At 37.9% G+C, this 22,244-nt stretch overlaps 1 protein-coding gene across 1 annotated transcript; it reads right to left on the minus strand.

Annotated features, from left to right (window-relative positions):
- Positions 1-7,499: 7,499 nt before the first annotated feature.
- LOC124973678 (olfactory receptor 2L13-like) lies at positions 7,500-8,435 on the minus strand. Its single transcript, XM_047537469.1, has one exon. It carries the CDS (start codon positions 8,433-8,435, stop codon positions 7,500-7,502), a length of 936 nt encoding a protein of 311 aa, XP_047393425.1.
- Between the last annotated feature and the right edge of the window lie 13,809 nt (positions 8,436-22,244).

A 22,244-nucleotide genomic window follows, 5' to 3' on the forward strand; every position in this document is an offset into this window, starting at 1 on the left:
AACTAGAATGAGCTGACAGTGTTCTCAGAGGCTCCTTCAAGCCTCACATCCAGGCTTGGAAAAGCAGCTTTCAACAGAGACGATGGTGCATGAGGACAGAGTGACTCAGTGACTGTCAGACAGCAATGCAGTGGTCAAGTCCATCTGCTCCAGCAGTGCACCTCCCATGGCTCCAACACAGAGGACATGCACAGCTGGATGACATACCTGAGCAGGTGAGCTCTTGTCTGGCCTGGGGTTTCTCTCTGAAATGTTCTGAAAAAAATGTTAAAGCAAACACTTCACACTTCATTTATTTACTTTTTTTTACTGGAAAATTAGAATATAAAGTATAGTATAATGACTGTGTTAATGGTACTGTGTGGTATGTATGACATTTTGCAGGAGAGCAGATCTTAACTGTTCTCAGTGCATAAAAAGAATGACTAGTGATCTGAAGTAATGAATGTGCCAGTTATTTTGTTATAGTAATCACATTCATCATATGAAATTCTAAATCTATACATTATAGACCTTAAATATATACACGTTTTTATTGTAAGGCCTACCTCTCTAAATTTCTAAAGAATTGGGAAACTACAGTTAAATAAGTGCAGAATGAATCCTCGGTTGAATCTTGCATTTAACCAAGAATATTTTTATCAGGGGAAGGTGTTCATGATGAGGGAAGATGAAGGAGAAAGCTAAGCTGACCCGCATGAATTCTTGTTGGACACAAGGCAGAGACCAGACATGCTCTGGGGGGTAGAACCCACCAGACACACAGGGCAGTAGAATCCCTGTGTGATAAATATAGTTACATGCTTAGTTGGAGTTATGCTGAAACTGGACAAAGCAGAGATGGACACTGAAGGTCCTAAATCAGGCCTGGTTGGAAATGAGCCTGATGAGCCTGAGTGGAGTTTGGTCCAGGACTCCTTGTCCAGTGAGATGGAGGTGTTAAGGGAGTGAGCAGGGTGAGTACAGTGAGCCGAGGGGAGGCTGGTCAATTTAGATGAGGACCACAGATCTTGGGCTTTATGCACCATTCATTCCTCCCTAGTTGAAAGCCAAGCCCATGGTGCAGTGAGCCTTTGGGAAGGTTACTCCCTGAGCCTGAGGGTTTCTTCTTCAATTAGCACATGTGACAGGAAGGACAAGTGTGGGGCCCAACCAGGCCTCTCCCACTCAGACCTTTCCAGGTCTTGAGGTTAGAATGTTGGGTCTGAGTCCCAAGGGGGTCAGTAGGCACTCAATGTCTGTCCATCTCACATTTGGGGACAGTTCCATTAGGTGGTGCAGGTAGCAAGTTAAGAAGTAAGCCCCAGATTAGATCAAGGTATTGTGGAAATGCACAAGTATATCTCTATTTCATGTACAGAGAAACAACATGTATCCCATTTGTTTACAATAAGAATAAATTTTAACATATACAAATGACAGAAATTATTATGGAATTAGTTAATTTCAAATAGTATGTTTTTACTTGCTAATAACTAAATTATTTAGCTACTTATATAAATAATATATGATGTAATCAGTCTAAACTGCTGATCTCATATTTTGACTTGAAATGACATTTAGAGAAATGATTTACTCTCCTCAATTTTTTTTTGCAAATTATCATAGTTTGTACCATAATTAAATATTACTTGCTCCAAAAAGACTCAGAGTCCTATCTTAATTTTCTTAAAATACATTTGGGAATTCAAATTTGGAATAATTGAAGGTCATTCAAAAGTTTTGGCTTTCATATTGGGGTAAAGATATTTAAGATAAAGTGAATCATTTTAACCCTTTTTAAGCTTACTATTTTGTGCTATTAAGAGAATCCTTATTGTTGTTCATGCATCACCACCATGCATCTTCAGAGGTTTTCAATCAGTCCAAACTAAAACTCATGAAAAGGCTCTCTCCCCTTCCCTCAGTCCCAGACAACCACCACATTTTTCTACTGTTCCTCATTTTAGAGGAAATGCTTTCAGCTTTCTTCATCCATTGAGATATTAATTTTTTCATATATACCCACTAGAGTGGTGAAGTAAGTTCCTTCTATCCCTATCAGTGTTGAGGTAAGTTTTGCCAGGGTGTTTAACATGAATAGGGGCTGGATTTTTTTGAAATTTGGTTTGTTCTATTGAGATCATCATCTGATTTTTGTCCTTAATTCTATGTATGTGGTGAATCATATTTAATGGCTTCCATGTGTTGAATAAATCTTGGCTCCCTGGGACAAAACCCACTTGATCATAGGGTACTATCGTTTTAATGTGTTTTTGACAATATTTTATTAAGGATTATGCATATATGTTCATTCATTCATTGGGGCTCAAGGTGAGGCAGAACATCCTGGCAGAATAGTGTGGCAGAGAAAAAGACCTCACATGATGATATGCAAGCAGAGAGAGAGGTCCCCATTTTCCAGATACAAATATATATATATCAAAGTCAAACCCCCAATTCCTACCTCCTCCAGCCACATCCTACCACTTCAATTATCACTCTGTCCCTACAGGGAATTAATTCACTGATTATGTTAAGACTTTCACATCCAATCATTTCTCCTTTGAACCTTCTTGCATTGTCTCACAGTTTAGCTTTGGGGGGACACCTCATACCCAAACCATAATAATTTTCTTCCTTTTTACATCATGGAATAATTTTAGGGGAATTTCCTTGGTACTTTTTAAAGTCTGATTGAAGTAGGTAGTATCCTTCTGATTCTTGCTTTCTCTTTGTTGGAAGCTTTTAATTGCTGATTCTCATTGCTTGATATTAGTGTGTTTGAATTTTTTACATCCTTGTGGTTTAATTTGGACAGATAATATATATCTAGAAAATTGTCCACATCTTACAGATTTTCCAGTTTATTAGAGTACAAATTTCAAAATATTTTCTAATGATCCTCTGGATTTGAGAGGTATCTATGGTGACATCTTTTATTCATGTCTAATTTTGTTGATTTGAGAGTTCTCCCTATTTCTTTTGATTAGTTTGTTTTAAAAGTTTAGCAATCTTGATTATATTTCCAAAAAACCAACTATTTGTTTTATTGATCCTTTGTATTATTCATTTTTTTTGTTAATTGAGACTCTTTTTTTTATCCTGAGTATACCTATTTTTTTATTGTAAAAAAATGGGATACATGTTGCTTCTCTATTTGTACATGGAGTCAAGGCATACCATTTGTGTAAACATAAATTTATATAGGGCAATATTGTTTGATTCATTGTAATTTTTTTCCCTTCCCCCACCCCTCCCACCCCTCTTTTCCCTCTATACAGTCCTTCCTTCCTCCATTCTTACCATTCCCTTATCCCTAACCCTAAACCTAACCCTAACCCTAATGCTAAACCCTCCCACCCCCATTATATGTCCTCATCCACTTATCAGCGAGATCATTCATCCTTTAGTTTGTTGAGATTGGCTTATCTCACTTAGCATGATATTCTCCAATTTCTTCCATTTGCCTGCAAATGCCATACTTTTATCATTCTTCATGGTGGAGTAATATTCCATTGTATATATATGCCACAGTTTCTTTATCCATTCATCAACTGAAGGGCATCTAGGTTGGTTCCACAATCTGGCGATGGTGAATTGAGCAGCAATTAACATTGATGTGGCTGTATCTCTGTAGTATGCTGATTTTAAGTCCTTTGGGTATACGCCAAGGAGTGGGATAGCTGGGTCAAATGGTGGTTCCATTCCAAGCTTTCTGAGGAATCTCCACACTACTTTCCAGAGTGGCTGCACTAATTTGCAACCCCACCAGCAATGTATGAGTGTACCTTTTTCCACACATCCTCGCCAACACCTATTGTTGCTTGTGTTCTTGATAATTGCCATTCTAATTGGGGTGAGATAGAATCTTAGGGTAGTTTTGATTTGCATTTCTCTTATTACAACAGATGTTGAACATTTTTTCATATATCTGTTGATTGCTTGTACATCTTCTTCTGTGAAGTGTCTGTTCATATCCTTAGCCCATTTGTTGATTGGGTTATTTGTATTCTTCATGTAGAGTTTTTTGAGTTCTTTATAGATTCTGGAAATTAGCGCTCTATCTGAAGTATGAGTGGCAAAGATATTCTCCCACTCTGTAGGCTCTCTCTTCACATTACTGAGAGTTTCCTTTGCTGAGAGAAAGCTTTTTAGTTTGAATCTATCCCAGTTGTTGATTCTTGCTTTTATTTCTTGTGCTATGGGAGTCCTGTTAAGGAAGTCTGATCCTAAGCCAACGAGTTGAAGATTTGGACCTACTTTTTCTTCTATAAGATGCAAGGTCTCTGGTCTGATTCCGAGGTCCTTGATCCATTTTGAGTTGACTTTTGTGCAGGGTAAGAGATAGGGATTTAATTTCATTCTGTTGCATATGTATTTCCAGTTTTCCCAGCACCATTTGTTGAAGAGGCTATCTTTTCTCCATTGCATATTTTTGGACCCTTTGTCTAGTATAAGAAAATTGTATTTATTTGGGATCCTGTCCATGTCCTCCATTCTGTACCATTGATCTACCTATCTATTTTGGTACCAATACCATGCCATTTTTGTTACTATTGCTTTGTAATAGAGTTGAAGATCTGGTATTGCGATACCCTCTGCTTCGCTCTTTCTACTGAGGATTGCTTTAGCTATTCTGGGTTTTTTATTCTTCCAGATGAATTTCATAATTGCTTGATCTATTTCTGTAAGGTACATCATTGGGATTTTAATTGGAATTGCATTGAATCTGTGTAGCACTTTAGGTAGTATGGCCATTTTGACAATATTAATTCTGCCTATCCAGGAACATGGGCGATCTTTCCATCTTCTAATGTTTTCTTTAATTTCTTTCCTTAGTGTTTTGTAGTTTCCATTGTAGAGGTCTTTCACCTCTTTTGTGAGATTGATTCCCAAGTATCTTATTTTTTTCAATGCTATTGTGAATGGGGTAGTTTTCCTAATTTCTCTTTCTGAAGATTCATCACTTATGTATAAAAATGCATTGGATTTATGAGCATTGATCTTGTAACCTGCTAGTTTACTGAATTCACTTATGAATTCTAAAAGTTTTCTGGTGGAATTTCCAGGTTCCTCTAAATATATAATCATGTCATCAGCAAACAGGGATAGTTTGAGTTCTTCTTTTCCAATTCATATCCCTTTAATTTCTTTGGTTTGTCTAATTGCTCTGGCTAGAATTTCAAGGACGATGTTGAAAAGAAGTGGTGATAGAGGGCATCCCTGCCTTGTTCCAGTTTTTAGGGGGAATGCTTTCAGTTTTTCACCATTTAGTATGATATTGGCCATGGGCTTAGTGTAGATGGTCTTTACAATGTTAAAGAATGTTCCCACTACTCCAGTTTTTTCTAGTGTTTTGAGCATTTAGGGATGCTGTAATTTATGAAATGCTTTTTCTGCATCTATTGAAATAATCCTGTGATCCTTAACGTTAAGTCTGTTGATATGGTGAATGACATTTATTGATTTCCTGATGTTGAACCAACCTTGCATCCCTGGGATAAAACCCACTTGATCGTGGTGCACTATCTTTTTAATATATTTTTGTATGCGATTTGCTAAAATTTTGTTGAGAATTTTTGCGTCGATGTTCATTAAGGATATTGGTCTGAAATTTTCTTTCCTCGCTGTTTCTCTGGTTTAGGTATCAGAGTGATATTGGCTTCATAGAATGAGTTTGGGAGGGTTCCCTCCTCTTCTATTTCATGGAATACTTTGAGGAGTGTTGGAATGAGCTCTTCTTTAAAGGTTTTGTAGAACTAGGCTTAGAACCCATCTGGTCCCGGACTTTTCTTTTTTCATAGGCTTTTGATGACATAGATGTGTAACATATCATAAGTTGGAGGCCAATTTGATATTTGGACCTTAAACTGAGTCCTCCTATTCCTTTTCCAGAACTCTAAGCAATCATAAAGCAATCTTAATTTTCAGCCAAATATTAAAACATTGTTTTAAACCTCCTTCAGCACTATAGTCACTGCTCTTACTTTCCAAAATATTTCCAAGCCACAGTTAAACTGACATTTACAATCTGTACCACCCAGGGTTCTTAGTTGAAAGAGGAAGAAATAAATCAATCCCCATTGAGATAAAATGTAAACATCTCAAAATGTACTGGCTCATAAAATCTTCAGAAACACAGAGCAACCAGACTGATGTGTACACACCAAGAATAATGCCCAGAACAGACATTAAATAGAATGATTACAAGATGTCACCTGGTCAAACCTCAGCTAGATATGCTGACTCACTCTGAGACTGTCAGGTCAAGGGACCTCAAGACATCCCATAATCCTAGGTTTGGGGCAATGTGAACAGGGGATGGAAGGGAGAGTAACCTCCAGGAAAGAGCTGAACATGTGACTGATGGCTCCTGGAACTGACCATCCATATAGATTTGAATGGATGGGATACAGCAACAGCTTTATGCAGAAGACTGCCTGTGAGATGTAAGATGTTAAAACTAAGGTGCCCTCCCAGAAGCACACTAATTAACTGCTTAAATTTTATAGAGAATCAGAGATCACACATTCAGCTCAGATGGGCCACTAGTGACAAAACCAAGGATGACTTTTTAGTGAAGGCAAGGATCATAGCAAGCACTGAAACACAGAATGTGAAAAAGGCAATGAGAGAAAACTGTGGCATTGGTCACTGTGGTAGAGTTTCTTTATGTATTGTCTGACTGGAGAAAGATTATAGATATAAATAATTGTGCTTTCTAGGAGTCATTTAGATTTCAATATCTCTAGAAATATTAAAACAGAAATTTAGAAGAGTAGAAATGGGATTTTGTTGTTGTTGTTCATGGTTTTTCTATTGGTACTGGGGATTGAACCCAGGGATATTTAACCACTGATCCAGTCCTCTAACCCCTTTAAATTTTTATTTTAAAACAAGAACTCCCTAAGAGGTTGAGGGTTTTGATAAGTTGCTGAGGCTATCTTTGAACTTGTGATCCTCCTGCTTCAGTCTCCCTAACCACTAGGATTACAGGCATATGCCACCACACTCAGGTGAAATAACTCTTTTGAAGTGTTCAGAGTATAATTCTTTGTTCGAAGACCAGGAACCATAGTGAGAAGAATAAGTCATAAGTCATTCTGAAGAGGATGCTAATGGGACATAATTCTTGAAGACATGCTATATTTTAAAACAGAATAAAAAATCAGGATACAAGCACAGCAAGAATATAATGTCAACTAGATATAACATTTCAATATCAGTATATTACTACTTTAAAATATTATCTGAACAAACATTAAATTGTATATTATATAATATAAAGTAATACCAACACTGTTAATATTAACATTTTGAGTTTTCAATTAAATAAATATATTAATTATCAATATAGCTATATAAAATCAATAATTTAATTTTACTTTTAAGTGTGTCACTAGAAATATAATTAAATATGCATAATCACATTAAATTTCTATTGGTCAGCACTGCTCTAGAGTGTATTATTCAGTATAGAAAGAAGCAATTCAGAGGAGCAGGGACAGTATTGCTCATTATTTCCTGGGGTTAAACATCCCATATACTCTTCTCATGGCCCCCAGGACCTCCTTGTTCCTCAGGCTGTAGATGATGGGATTGAGCATAGGGGTGAGGATGGTATAGAAGACAGCCAGTTTCTTATCCTCTGCTGGTGAGCGGAGACTTTTGGGTCGGAGGTAATTATAGCCAAAAGGTGCATAGTAAAATATCACCACAGTTAAATGTGTGGAGCATGTGGTAAAGGCCTTTCTCTTTCCCTCTTTTGAACGCATGTGGAAGACAACAAAAAGGACCCGTCCATAGGAGGCAGTGATACCAAGGAAAGGAAGGAGAAGAACCAGTACTGCACTAAAAATAATCATGTACTCATAGACCCAAGTGTCTGTACAGACAAGACGCATCATGGCGGGAATGTCACAGTAGAAGTGACCAATGGCCCTGGACCTGCAGTACGGAAGATGAAGAGCATACACCGTGTGTACTAGGCCATTGAGGGAACCCAGTGCCCAGGACCCCAGGATCATCTTCACACACATTTTTTTGCTCATATGGATGTGATAATGGAGGGGGTGGCAGATGGCCACAAAGCGGTCATAGGCCATGGCAGCCAGTAGTAAGGCTTCAGAACTTGCCATGGTCACAAAGAAGAAGCTCTGTACACCACAACTTAAGAAGGAAATGCTCTTCTGGCCAGAGAAGAAGTTGTATGCCATCTTTGGGACGGTGGTGGAGATGTACATCAGGTCCATGAGGGAGAGCTGGCTCAGGAGAAAGTACATGGGGGTATGAAGCCGGGGGTCCAACAAGATGAGGCCAATCATTCCTGAGTTCCCCAAACAGGCGAGAACAAACACAAAGATGATCAGGAGCAAGAGAAGTAGGCCAGTTTGGTTTTGAGGAAACAACCCCAACAAAATAAAATCATTTGAGGTTTGGTTCCAAATCTCCATGAAAACCTGCTTCTTCAATTCCTTGAAAGTAAATACAAAATAAAAACTGAACATTAACCTTAAAATGATACAGTGAAAAAGAACAAGCATGAATTGACCTTATTAGTGTTTGTTTAGAATTGTTTTCTTTCTAACTGCACCTTTCCATGAATTGATTTTGAGACCTGAATTGAATGTTCCTGACCCACTTCTCTCTGGTAACCATCTCAGCCCATCATAGACACATATGTGGTCCTGAAATACCAAGTCTAGTACCAGGCACAGCACACCCAATGTCATAGCTGGAGTCTTCCTTTCTGCTGACTGCTGGCAAGAGCATTTCTCAGGACTATGCACCAGTGTAACTTCCTGAGGAAGCCAGGGTCCTGCTTCCCCTTCCACAGTTCAGCACTCTTGTTTACCACACATGTGGGCTGTGTGGCTCAGATGTTCCCTGTGCTTGAATCTGCATCCTTACTGATCTTCCTGCTCCACACTTTTAGTTACTGCTCTTTCCTCCCATGGTCACTCACTACTGCAGGTGAGTAACCATGGTCTTCTCCCAGGAGCTGTGCTGCTCACCTTTTAAACTGAAGCTTCTCTTCTGGTCCTGAAAGTGGGTCAACATCAAAGAGGGTTCTTGTCCTGGGAAACTATTGTGTGTTCTATACAATCCAACTTAATTGTAAGTTCTTTGGATACGTCTCCTCCCTAAGGAGGTTTCCATTTTCTGAATTCCTACAAACTCAAACACACAATTTTTGATGCCCATTTTTCTTTTATTGTGTAAGCATATTACACATGATAAAAATTACACATTAAAATATTATGCAAGACTTTGTTCTACTTTAACACAGCAATCATAACTCATGTGGTGATAGATATACAAAATAATTTTGATAATGGAAACACACACTCAGATGCTTTTCTATTAATACAGCTATCTCTGAGATGCCATCATTTTGTGAACTCTTTCTCATATTACTTCACTTATTCTAATCCGTACAAAGCCCACATTCTGTAAATCTAGACAATAGTGTGTTCATTTTCCAAGTATTAAAAGTAGACTTTATTGATGTGAAGAGAAATTTTCAAAGCTACAGCATGGCCTCAGAGAGGGAATTCAGCCTGTGTGCCTCCTTCATGTTTCTAATCATTTACTAGCCATTTGGTAAATGTGTTACTGTTTGTACAATAACACATTCAGTGCAATTTCTATAAGTTTGACTGCCCTCCATAGTTGAGGCATATTTTCATATCTGAGACTAGGTCAAAGAATATAGACCTTAGAGAAGATGTTTATTTTCTCTTCCTGGCCTGCAGTTTGGTTTTCAAACAGAACAGGCCATTGGGTAATCTGCTGCTAAGCTGTTCAACTAGGAAGGAATGCGAACAGCAGTATGCTCCTTCTTTATAGCTCATGTATATACACATTAGTCCTCTTCACATTTAATTATTTAAGTAAAGTAAAACAAAAGTCATGTGTTAATTGTTCAGAGTAAATAAATTACAGCAATATGAAAATGCATCATTTTCTCTTCCTAGACAACTTTTCTCTTCCTTTTCATGTCTGGGCCTTCACTTGGATATTTATATCTGTACCTTTTGTGGCCTCTCTTTTTCTCTATGTAACATCTCAGTTGGGTACTATAAGGTTTTTCTTTCATGCGTTCTCTCACATACTCATAAACTGTGATGGTGAATTTATCCTGTAAGTGATTGACTTCTTCCTATATCTACTCTTAGCATGAGATTTTCTGCCTTGTATGTTTGTACTCTTCTATTTGAAAGGTAGTCACCCTGAATTATTTAGCAAGAAAAAATAGCAATTAATAGCCTGTTGCCAATTTCCACATTCAGTGACTTAAATTATTGCCTCATGTTTTATTGGCAAACAATAATAAAATTGTAAAAGAGAGCTTAGGAATAAAAGCATGATTTCATTTGGTAGCTGCCATGGTGACAAGCACTGAGAGTGAAAATTGCATGGTCAGGAACCCAGCAGGAGAAGAGTCACTCCATGAGAGGGAGAGATGGTATCAAAGACTCCTCTGCTTCTAACAACTTATGGAAACAAAGCTCATGACCTCACAGAAAAGGTAAAACACAAGACCCATCATCATGTTACATCCACCCTACAAAACAGGCTCACTCTTCCTGTTCTGTCGGAGTGTCACTCAGTTTTTTCTTGCTTTAGGCATTATATTACACAAGAAGTAGTAATAGGTAGTTACCATTTAGTGCATGATACAGATAAATAAAGAGCAATCTCAGACATATGCTATGAGGCTGTGTAGTCAATAGTATCAGAATAAAAAATAGAGTAGGGAAGAAGGACAGAGAGACTACTGGGCAGCAGCATGAGAACCACCTTAAGGAGTTGCCACAGGAGCCTCTGCAAACACTCTGGAACACTCTGCACAGATTAAAAATCTGGAAGAGTCCTGTAGCGAGCCTGTCTGACTAATCAGAACCACAGCAGAGAAAAGTGAAGTTCCAGGCACCAGACCAAGTGTGTAGGGAGGAATGAGAAATCTGTTCTGGACCAGGCAAGAGGCTGGTGGGTGTGGCATGGGGTCTTGTCCCCTCCTGGAGCTCACAAGGGAGGCTTTGTTTGAGCAGAGATCTAAGAGGAGGAGCCCATGGTGCAGACTGGGCAGTGAGAAATGAGGACAGTGGGGCTTCTCTGGGTTTATCAAAGGAAGCCAAGCATTCTAGGGACCCCTGAGGCCTGAGAATGTCAACACAGCAGGATGCAGCTTAGTGACAGGATGGGACCCATTGAATCCTCTGTCTCTGCCCCTTTGCTCAGGGGTTATTGCATAATGAGCTTTCAGCAAATGTTCTGATTAAATGAGCCAATTATTAGCCTAAGAAGAATGAAATGTGAGTAGATAATGTTTTACATCAGTCTATAGTACATGTACCCTGAAAACCAGGACATGGGAGTCTTTTGTGGTACTTTTTTCACTTCTTTTTATTGTCCAGGTTTAAGTTCACTGGCAGTACCTAGAACTGAACACACAGTCTGCTATACATTTATGTCTTTCATGATCCAGTCATTTAATAAGGAGACCCATGTTTACATTTAGATACTTAGCTGCAGGGACTCAGCATATCATAAAAGAGTTGGTGGTGATTGCTATGTTAATTATCTTTCTTCCTAAATTGAAAATTTTCAGCTGTCAGACAATGGATGCAAATATTCACTTAGGGATCACATTCATCTGAAATTGAAGTTTTGAGGATCTGGGACATTGGAGTTAGATTTGAGGGGCTATTTCCATTGATGACCTGCAAATTACTTTATTTTGTATTGGACCTTATTTTATGTACCAGAGTTCCTTCAAACATCACACTATTGGCAACATTACAACATGGAGAATATTGCCTCTATGGCTACAAGGTGTGTCAAGGATTACTCTCCCTTGATTATTTTACATTTCTCTAGTATCTAGAATTTTAAAAACTAACCTTCGTTTGACAGTTTCTAATAAATGTAACTGCAGCAAGTGTAGCATGATGAGTTTATTTTGCAAATGTTACAAGAGAGCATAATTTCTACAATGAAAATTAATGTTCCTGTAAAACATTAATGGGGTCTTGTCCCCTCCTAGAGCTCACAAGGGAGGCTTTGTTTGAGCAGAGATCTAAGAGGAGGAGCCCATGGTTCAGACTGGGCAGTGAGAAAAGAAATGAGGACAGTGAGGCTTCCCTGGGTTTACCAAAGGAAGCCAAGCATTCTAGGGACCCCTGAGGCCCAAGACCAACAGGCAAATTGCTTGTCTGAGCCTCAGTTAACTCACTCCCAACAACCTAACATGGGAGCTGCTAAGATGGACTTAAGTGAGCTCTGTGTTTGGCACATAGAGTCCTGAATAAATTTCTCTCATCTCTCTTCCTATCATACTTTAAATGGGATGACTCAGGCCCAGAGAAATTAATTTTCTCAATTAGGATCACATCCCGAAGAGTTGCACATTCTGGAATTTTAACAGATTCACTTCAACTTATTTTACCTTTAATTTTTTCTTATATTTTACAATTTGTTATGAAATGGCCTGTTCTTTATGCAAAATAAATGCTTCCTTATGATTAGAAAACCTCACCTCCAAAATATCTTCATAGTTAAAGCTCACACAAATCAACTTAGTACAATATTATTTTGACTTACTTTATCTGAAATTCTAAGACTATGTTTTGAGAGAAGAAGTCATTTAATTACAACATACCATGACTATGGTGCATTGACTTCTTAAAATGTTTAAAACCCACATTGTGCTCCCACTCTGCCATGCTAAGCAGCTAGGTCCTGCCACTGAGCAGCAGCCCTGGGTCTCTTCATGTTCCCCTGATGTGAGAAGCCAAAGATATCAGGAAAGAAGTCTAAGTGCCCACTGCTCCCACCTCTAGTATTCTGTTTTGCTAAACTCACGGAGTTCTTCACTTTGGGAGGTGCTTCCTTATGTCATTGCTTTGCTCAGTCCTCTCCCTTTGCTATTTCCTTCTTCCAGTGAAACAAACATGCCACACTTACTTCCTCATGTCTGGAGAGTGGGCAGGAAGGATGAATCTGCCTCTGATGTGCAAGATCTTCCTCCTTTAAGCCTTACATGTCCTCCTTCCTTTAATTGATCCCCAATGTTCAAGCCCATGGGGAGAGAAAACTTGGTCATTTCACCTGAGTTTGCTTTCTTCAAGGTGAACTCGGTCGATGTTTGGAACAAATCAGCCAACCCACTCAGTACTGCAGCTCTTGCCTGTTGTCCAGAATTAGTCTCAAGAGGGATGAGCTCAGTCATTCCAGAACATGATGGAGAGCTATAGGGTGTGTTAGGTAATGTCTACTGAAATCCTCCCTTTTTGTAAGTTAGAGACTCAGGATCAACATGATGCATTGTGCAGTTGAATAACAGTAATGTCAGTAGCAGGAGCAGTTACCTTCTATAACTAGTCAGTTTCTAAAACAAATTATTGGCAATTGTGACTAAATTTAAGTATGCTATGACAAATGCATTCTTCTACATGAAGAAATATATGAGTTGATTTATGCAAATGTTAATGAAATCAGCAATTCTCCTAAAGTGAAAACTTGATTTTGAGGTTTTGTGATAAAATGAGAGACTCTACCACTGACTAATGGGTTCAACTTGGAAAATTCATTACTCATTATTCTCTTGTCAGTTTCTTTTGTTTATTGTTAAAAGATGTTGAAGCAGGGGTGATTAAACACTGAGCCACATCGCCAGCCTTTTTCTATATTTTATTTGAAACAGCGTTACGCTAATTTGCTCAGGGCCTTTCTAAAGTGCCAAGGCTGCCTGTGAATGTGTGAACCTGCTGCCTCAGACTCCTAAACTGCTGGAAATACAGGCATGCTCCACCATCCTGATGGTTGTCAAGTCTTTATGGGAACTGAGTGGAAGTGTTCATGCAGATGTTTACAAAGTGACTGTTGCATGGGTAGCATTGGTAGACATGAGGATCTCTTACTATCCTAGCATACCACAGATTTGTACATCAGGGAAGGGTACATTACTTGTTATCTGTGGTACTTAAGTGTGACCTGGGACTCATCATATATGAAGAAAATACTCACCCTTTGACTTTCTGAGTCTGACATGTTTTCACATAGCAAGATGTTTTCTCAAATGTATCAACAAACTTCTAGAGACATATTATCCACCCATACTGAATCATCAGGGCATATACAATTTATTTATTTATTTATTTTAATTTATTTTTATTGTAAACAAATAGGATATATCTTGTTTCTCTGTTTGTACATGAAGTAGAGACATACCATTTCTGTAATCATACATTTACATAGGGTAATGGTGTTTGATTTATTCTGTTATATTTTTCTCCCCCACCCCTCCCACCACTCTTTTCCCTCTATACAATCCCTCCTTCCTCCATTATTTCTCCCCTCCTACTTCCCATTATGTGTCATCATCCACTTATCAGCGAGGTCATTCGACCTTTGGTTTTTTGAGATTGGCTTATCACACTTAGCATGATATTCTCCAATTTCATCCATTTGCCTGCAAATGCCATAATTTTATTATTCTTTATGGCTGAGTAATATTCCACTGTGTATATATACTGCAGTTTCTTTATCCATTCATCAATTGAAGGACATCTAGGTTGCTTCCACAATCTGGCTATTATGAATTGAGCAGCTATGAACATTGATGTGACTGTATCTCTGTAGTATGCTGATTTTAAGTCCTTTGTGTATAGGCTGAAAAGTGGGATAGCTTTGTCAAATGGTGGTTCCATTCCACCCTTTCTGAGGAATCTCCACACTGCTTTCCAGAGTGGCTGCACTAATTTGCAAACCCACCAGCAATGTATGAGTGTACCTTTTTCCCCATATCCTCGCCAACACCTAATGTTGCTTGTATTCTTGGTAATTGCCATTATAATTGGGGTAAGATGGAATCTTAGTGTAGTTTTGATTTGCATTTCTCTTATTACTAAAGATGGTGAACATTTTTTCATATGTGTTTTTATTGCTTGTAGATCTTCTTCTGTGAAGTGTCTGTTCATATCCTTAGCCCATTTGTTGATTGGGTTATTTGTATTCTTCATGTAGAGATTTTTGAGTTTTTAGAGATTCTGAAAATTAGTGCTCTATCTGAAGTAAGAGTGGCAAAGATTTTCTCCCACTCTGTAGGGTCTCTATTCACATTTCTGAGAGTTTCCATTGCTGAGAGAAAGCTTTATAGTTTGAATCTATCCCAGTTATTGCTTCTTGCTTTTATTTCTTATGCTATGGGGTCCTGTTAAGGAAGTCTGATCCTAAGCCAACTTGTTGAAGATTTGGACCTTCTTTTTCTTATTTAAGTTGCAGGGTCTCTGGTCTGATTTCAAGGCCCTTGATCCATTTTGAGTTGAGTTTTGTGCAGGGTGAGAGATAGGGGTTTAATTTCATTCTGTTGCATATGGATTTCCAGTTTTTCCAGCACCATTTGTTGAAGAGGCTATCTTTTTCATATTTTTGGCCCCTTTGTCTAGTATGAGAAAATTGTATTTATTTGGGTTTGTGTCCATTTCCTCTATTCTGTACCATTGATCTACCTGTCTATTTTGGTGCCAATACCATGCTGTTTTTGTTACTATTACTTTGTAGTATAGTTGAAGTTCTGGTATTGAGATACCCCCTGCTTCACTCTTCCTGCTAAGGATTGCTTTAGCTATTCTGGGTTTTTTATTCTTCCAGATGAATTTCATGATTTCTTGATCTATTTCTTTAAGGTACATCATTGGGATTTTAATTGGAATTGCATTGAATCTGTATAGCACTTTTGGTAGTATGGCCATGTTGACAATATTAATTCTGCCTATCCAAGAACATGGGAGATCTTTCCATCTTCCAAGGTTTTCTTTAATTTCTTTCTTTAGTTTTCTGTAGTTCTCATTGTAGAGGTCTTTCACCTCTTTTGTTACATTGATTTCCAATATTTTATTTTTTTCAAGGCTATTGTGAATCGGGTAGTTTTCCTAACTTCTCTTTCTGAAGATTCTTCACTTATGAATAAAAATGCATTAGATTTGTGAGTATTGATCTTATATCCTGCTACTTTACTGAATTCACTTATGAGTTCTAAAAGTTTTCTGGTGGAATATCCTGGTTCCTCTAAATATATAATCATGTCATCAGCAAATAGGATAGTTTGAGATCTTCTTTTCCAATTCATATCCCTTTAATTTCTTTGGTCTGTCTAATTGCTCTGGCTAGAGTTTTGAGGACAATTTTGAATAGAAGAGATGAAAGAGGGCATCCCTACTTATTCCAGTTTTTAGGGGGAATGCATTCAGTTTTTCACCATTTAGAATTATATTGGTCATGTGCTTAGCATAAATGGCCTTTACAATTTTAAGAAATGTTCCCTCTATTCCAATTTTTTGTAGTGTCGTGAGCATTAAGGGGTGCTGTATTCTATCAAATACTTTTCCCACATCTATCAAAATAATCATGTGATTCTCAAATTTAAGTCTGTTGATATAGTGAATTACATTTATTGATTTCCAGATGTTGAAACAACCTTGCATACCTGGGATAAAACCCACTTGATCATGGTGCAGTATCTTTTTAATATTTTTTATGTGATTTGCTATAATTTCTTTGAGAATTTTACCATTGATGTTCATTAAGGATATTGGTCTGAAATTTTCTTTCCTTGATGTGTCTCTGTCTGGTTTAGGTATCAAGGTGATATTGGCTTCATAGAATGAGTTTGGGAGGGTTCTCTCCTCTTCTATTTCATGGAACACTTTGAGAAGTATTGGAATGAGCTGTTCTTTAAAAGTTTCATAGAATTTGGCTGAGAACCCATCTGGACCCAGAGTTTTCTTTGTTGGTAGGTTTTGATGTGATGACTTCTTCTATTTCGTTACTTGAAATTGATCTATTTAAATTGTGCATGTACTCCTGGCTCAGTTTAGGTAATTCATATGTCTCTAGAAACCTGTTTGAGATTTACTATTTTGTTGGAGTTTAGATTTTAAAAATAGCTTCGAATTATGTTTTATATTTCACTCATATCTGTTGTGATATTTCCTTGTTCATCCTGGATTTTAGTAATTTGAGTTTTCTCTCTCCTTTTCTCTGTTAGTGTGGCTAAGAGTTTATCAATTTTGTTTATTTTTTCAAAGAACCAACTTTTTATTTTATCGATTTTTTCTATTGTTTCTTTTGTTTCAAATGCATTGATTTCAGCTCTGATTTTAACTATTTCCTGTCTTCTACTACTTTTGGTGTTGGTCTGTTCTTCTTTTTCTAGGGCTTTGAGCTGTAGTGTTAGGTCATTTATTTGTTGATTTTTTTTCTTCATTTATTGAATGCACTCCATGAAATAAATATTCCTCCAAGAACTGCTTTCATAGTGTCCCAGAGATTTTGATATGATGTACCTTCATTCTCATTTAATTCTAAGAATTTTTTAATTTCCCCCCTGATGTCTTCTGTTATCCATTCATCATAAAATAGCATATTATTTAATCTCCAGGTGTTGGAGTAGTTTCTGTTTTTTACTCTGTCATTTGTTTTGTAATTTCAATCCATTATGATCGGATAGAATACAAAGTAGTATCTCTATCTTCTTGTATTTGCTAACAGTAGCTTTGTGGCATAATATATGGTATATTTTAGAGAAGGATCCATGTGCTGCTGAGAAGAAAGTGTATTCACTCTTTGTTGGATAGTACATTCTATAAATGTCAATTAAGTCTAAATTATTTATTGCATTATTAAGATCTATGGTTTCTTTGTTCAATTATTTGTTGGGAGATCTGTCCAGTGGGGAGAGAGGTGTGTTAAAGTCACCTAGTATTATTGTTTTGTGGTCTATTTGATTACTGGAATTGAGAAGGATTTTTTTGATGTACATGGATGGGACACTCTTTGGGGCATAGATATTTAGGATTGTTATGTCTTGCTAATTTATGCTTCCCTTACACAATATGAAACTTCCTTCTTTATCCCTTCTAACTGTGGCTTGAAGTCCACATTATCTGATATGAGGATGGATACTCTGACTTTTTTGCTGAGCCAACGTGCATGGTATGTTTTTCCCCATCCTTTCACCTTTAGTCTGTGGGTATCTCTTTCTATGAGATGAATCTCTTGCAGGCAGCATATTGTTGGATATTTCTTTTTAATCCAATCTGCAAGTCTATGTCTTTTGATTGATGAGTTCAGGCCATTAACATTCAGGGTTATTATTGAGATATGATTTGTATTCCTAGTCATTTTGCTCATTTTTGCTTTTTGACACAACTTGGTTTCACATTTATTTGGCTATTTCTTTAGGGTAGTTCCTCACTTTGCTGATTTACACCATTGTTTTTTATCTCTTCCTCATGGAATATTTTGCTGAGAATGTTCTAAAGTGCTGGCTTTCTATTTGTAAATTCTTTTAGCTTTTGTTTATCATGGAAGGATTTTATTTCATCGTCCAATCTGAAGGTAAGTGTTGCTGGGTATAAGATTCTTGGTTGGCATCCCTTTTCTTTCAGATCTTAAAATATATTGTTCCAGGCCCTTCTTGCTTTTAGGGTCTGGGTTGAAAAATCTGCTGATATCCATATTGCTTTCCCCCTGAATGTAATTTGATTCTTTTCTCTCACAGCCTTTAAAATTCTGTCTTTACTTTGTATGTTAGATATTTTCATTATAATGTGCCTTGGTGTGGGTCTGTTGTAATTTTGTATATTTGGAGTCCTATGAGCCTCTTGTACCTGGTTTTCCATTTCATTCTTCAGGTTTGTGAAATTTTCTGATATTATTTCATTGAATAGATTGTTCATTCCTTTGGTTTGTTTCTCTGTGACTTCCTCAATTCCAATAATTCTTAAATTTGGCCTTTTATGATATGCCATGATTCTTGTAGATTCTGTTCATGATTTCTTACCATCTTCTCTGTTTGATCAACTTTGTTTTCAGGATCAAATATTTTGTCTTCGATATCTGACATTCTGTCTTCCAGGTTTTCTATCCTATTGGTTATGCTTTCTATGGAGTTTTTAACTTGGTTTATTGTTTCCTTCATTTCAAGAATTTCTGTTTGGTTGTTTTTCAGTATCTCTAACTCTTTATTGAAATGATCTTTTGCTTCCCACATTTGCTCTTTTAACTGTTGATTGGTACGATCATTCAAAGCCTGCATTTGCTCTTTCATCTCATCTTTTGCTTCTCTGCTCATTTTAATTTTGTACATTCTGAACTCACTTTCTGACATTTTTTTCTGCCATGCCATCATTGGATTTTATTGATGCAGCATCTAGGTATCTTTTGGACATTTTCTTCCTTGTTTTCTCATATTGGTCAGGTATCTATCCATCTAGTAGTGAAACTCTGAGATAATGAAGATTTTCTCCACTGTCTTATAGTGTCCCTATAGGTTTCCAATAACTTACCTCCTAGTCTTCAGTAGCCTGAAGTCTTGGATGAACTTGATAATGCAGTGCTCCACAAGGGAAGTTGCCCCTCTAGGGGTGGTGGCCTTCAGGTGTGGTATATTCCATGCTAGTGGGCAGAGGCACCTCCACTTGTTGACTGGTGGTCAGTCAAAAGGGGGACTAGAATGCAGGCTGGGGCATGGCTGGTCTGGGCCTGTGTCTCTGGTTCTACTGCCCTGGTGGGAAAACCTCACCTGGAGGGGAAGACTCACTCAGTGGAAAAGTCTCCCTGGGCAGCTCTCCTCTGAGAAATTCTCTTCAGTCAAGAACTACTGCCTTGGCTGGGCAGCCATCCTCTGTGATGTTCCCAGGGTTCCAGACCTACCTCATGGGCCAGGGAGTCTCAGCCTGGGAGTGAGTCTCTTGCTGGGCAGTCCTCCTCTGCAACGTTCCCTGAGGTATAGAACTACCGCCTGGGCCAGGGAGCTTCAACCTGTACCAAAGCCTCTCACTGGGTGGCCCTCTTCTGAGAAACTGCCTGCAGTCTGGTCCTGCTGCTGGTCCTGGGACCCTCGCTCTGTGCCAAATCATCTTGGTGGTGGCCCCTCCTCTGCAAAGCTGCCTGTGGTTCAGTCCTTCTGCCTGGTCCTGTGATCCTCACTCTGCTCTTAAGTATCTTGCTGGGCATCCCCTGAACCATGAAGCTGCCTGCAGTCTGGTTCTGCTACCGGTCCTGGGACCCTTGCTCTGTTCCAAAGCCTCTCACTGAGCAGCCCCTCCTCTACAATACTCCAGGTTGTCTGGGTTCACAATTCCAGAGGGGGAGTCTCACTGGGCAACTCTACTCCACAAAGTTCCTGTGTTCCAGGACTACTGCCTTGTCTGGGTAGCCTTGCCCAGTGAGAAGACTCACCTGGCAGCTCTGAGATGGTCCTGAGTCTCTCAATACCTCCTCTTCTTGAATCCTGAGTCCTGGAGCAATATGAAATTCAGTCATCCTCTAGTCTGCCATCTTGAAAAATCATATATAATTTATACAGATCAATTTCAAGCAATTAAATTGAAGAAGTCATCAAAAACCTACCAACAAGAGAAACCCAGGACCAGATGGATTCTCAACCAAGTTCTACAAGACCTTCAAAGAAGAAATAATTCCAATACTCCTCAAAGTATTCCATGAAATAGAAAAGGAGGAAACTCATTTAAACTAAATTTATGAAGCTAGTATCACCCTAATACCAAAAGCAAAGACACATGAAGGAAAGAAAACTTCAGACCAATATCCCTGATGAACATAGATGCAAAAAGTCTTAACAAAATTCTGGCAAATCACATACAAAAACATATTAAAAGATAGTGACACCATTTGACCCAGCTATCCCACTCCTCAGCCTATACCCAAAGGACTTAAAATCAGCATACTTCAGAGATACAGCCACATCAATGTTCATAGCTGCTCAATTCACAATAGCCAGATTGTGGAACCAACATAGATGTCCTTCAATTGATGAATGGATAAAGAAACTGTGGTATATATATACAATGGAATATTACTCTGCCATGAAGAATGATAAAATTATGGCATTTGCAGGCCAATGGATGAAATTGGAGAATATCATGCTAAGTGAGATAAGCCAATCTCAAAAAACCAAAGGACGAATGATCTCACTGATAAGTGGATGATGAAACATAATGGGGGTGGGAGGGGGCAAGAATGGAGGAAGGAGGGACTGTATAGAGGGAAAAGAGGGGTGGGAGGGGTGGGGGGAAGGAAAAAATAACAGAATGAATCAAACATCATTACCCTATATAAATGTATGATTACGCAAATGGTATGCTGTTACTCCATGTACAAACAGAAACAACATGTATCCCATTTGTTTACAATAAAAATAAATTAAAATAAAAAATTTAAAGAAAAAAAGTAAAGCTTGTTTGGCTAGGAAAAAAAAAGCAACAAAGACAGACTTCTCAGAAAAAAAAAAAAAGATAGTGCACCACAATCAAGTGGTGTTCATACCAGGGATGCAAGGTTAATTCACATTTGGAAATCAATAAATGCAATTAATCCATGATTATTTCAACAGAAGCAGAAAGAGCATTTGATAAAATACAGTACCCCTTCATGCTCAAAACATTAGAAAAAATAGGGATAGTAGGAACATACTTCAGCAATTTATACACTATGCTAAGCCCAAGGTCAACATGATTCTAAATGGAGAAAAACTGAATTCATTCTCTCTAAAAATTGTAACAAGACATGATGTTCTCTTTCACCATGTCTATTCAAAATTGGCCTGGAAATTCTAGCCAGAGCAATTAAACATACCAAAGAAATCAAAAGGATATGAATAGGAAAAGAAGAACTCAAACTATCTCTGTTTGCAAATGACATGATTTTCTATATTGGGAAGTTCAAAAAAATTCCACCAGAAAACTTCTAGAGTGCATAAATGCACTCAGAAAAGTTAACAGGATATAAAATTCACACACATTAATCTAATGAATTTCTATACATAAGTGATGAATTCTCTGAAAGAGAAATTAGGAAAACTACCCCATTCATGGTAACTTAAAAAAAATACTTGGGAATCAATCTAACAAAAGAGGTGAAAGGCCTCGACAATGAAAACTAAAGAACACTGTACAAAATGTTGTTCCCAGAACCAACATTTTTCCAACAGAAGACAGTGACTTCAGATAAATCTACATTTTTCTTTATATTTGCCCACTTGTTCTAAAGTCATATACTGCAATAGTTTAGACATGAGTGGGACACCCAAAGTTCATGAGTAAGACAATGGAAGGATTTGCAAAGGTGAAATGATGAGATCATGAAAGGTTTAACCTAATCTCTGAGTCAATCCACTGACATGGATTAACTGGGTGGCAACCTTAGGCAGGTAGTGTGTAGCTGGAAGAAGT

The sequence above is a fragment of the Sciurus carolinensis genome, unplaced genomic scaffold (assembly GCF_902686445.1).
Source record: "Sciurus carolinensis unplaced genomic scaffold, mSciCar1.2, whole genome shotgun sequence".
Taxonomy (NCBI): Eukaryota; Metazoa; Chordata; class Mammalia; order Rodentia; family Sciuridae; genus Sciurus; species Sciurus carolinensis.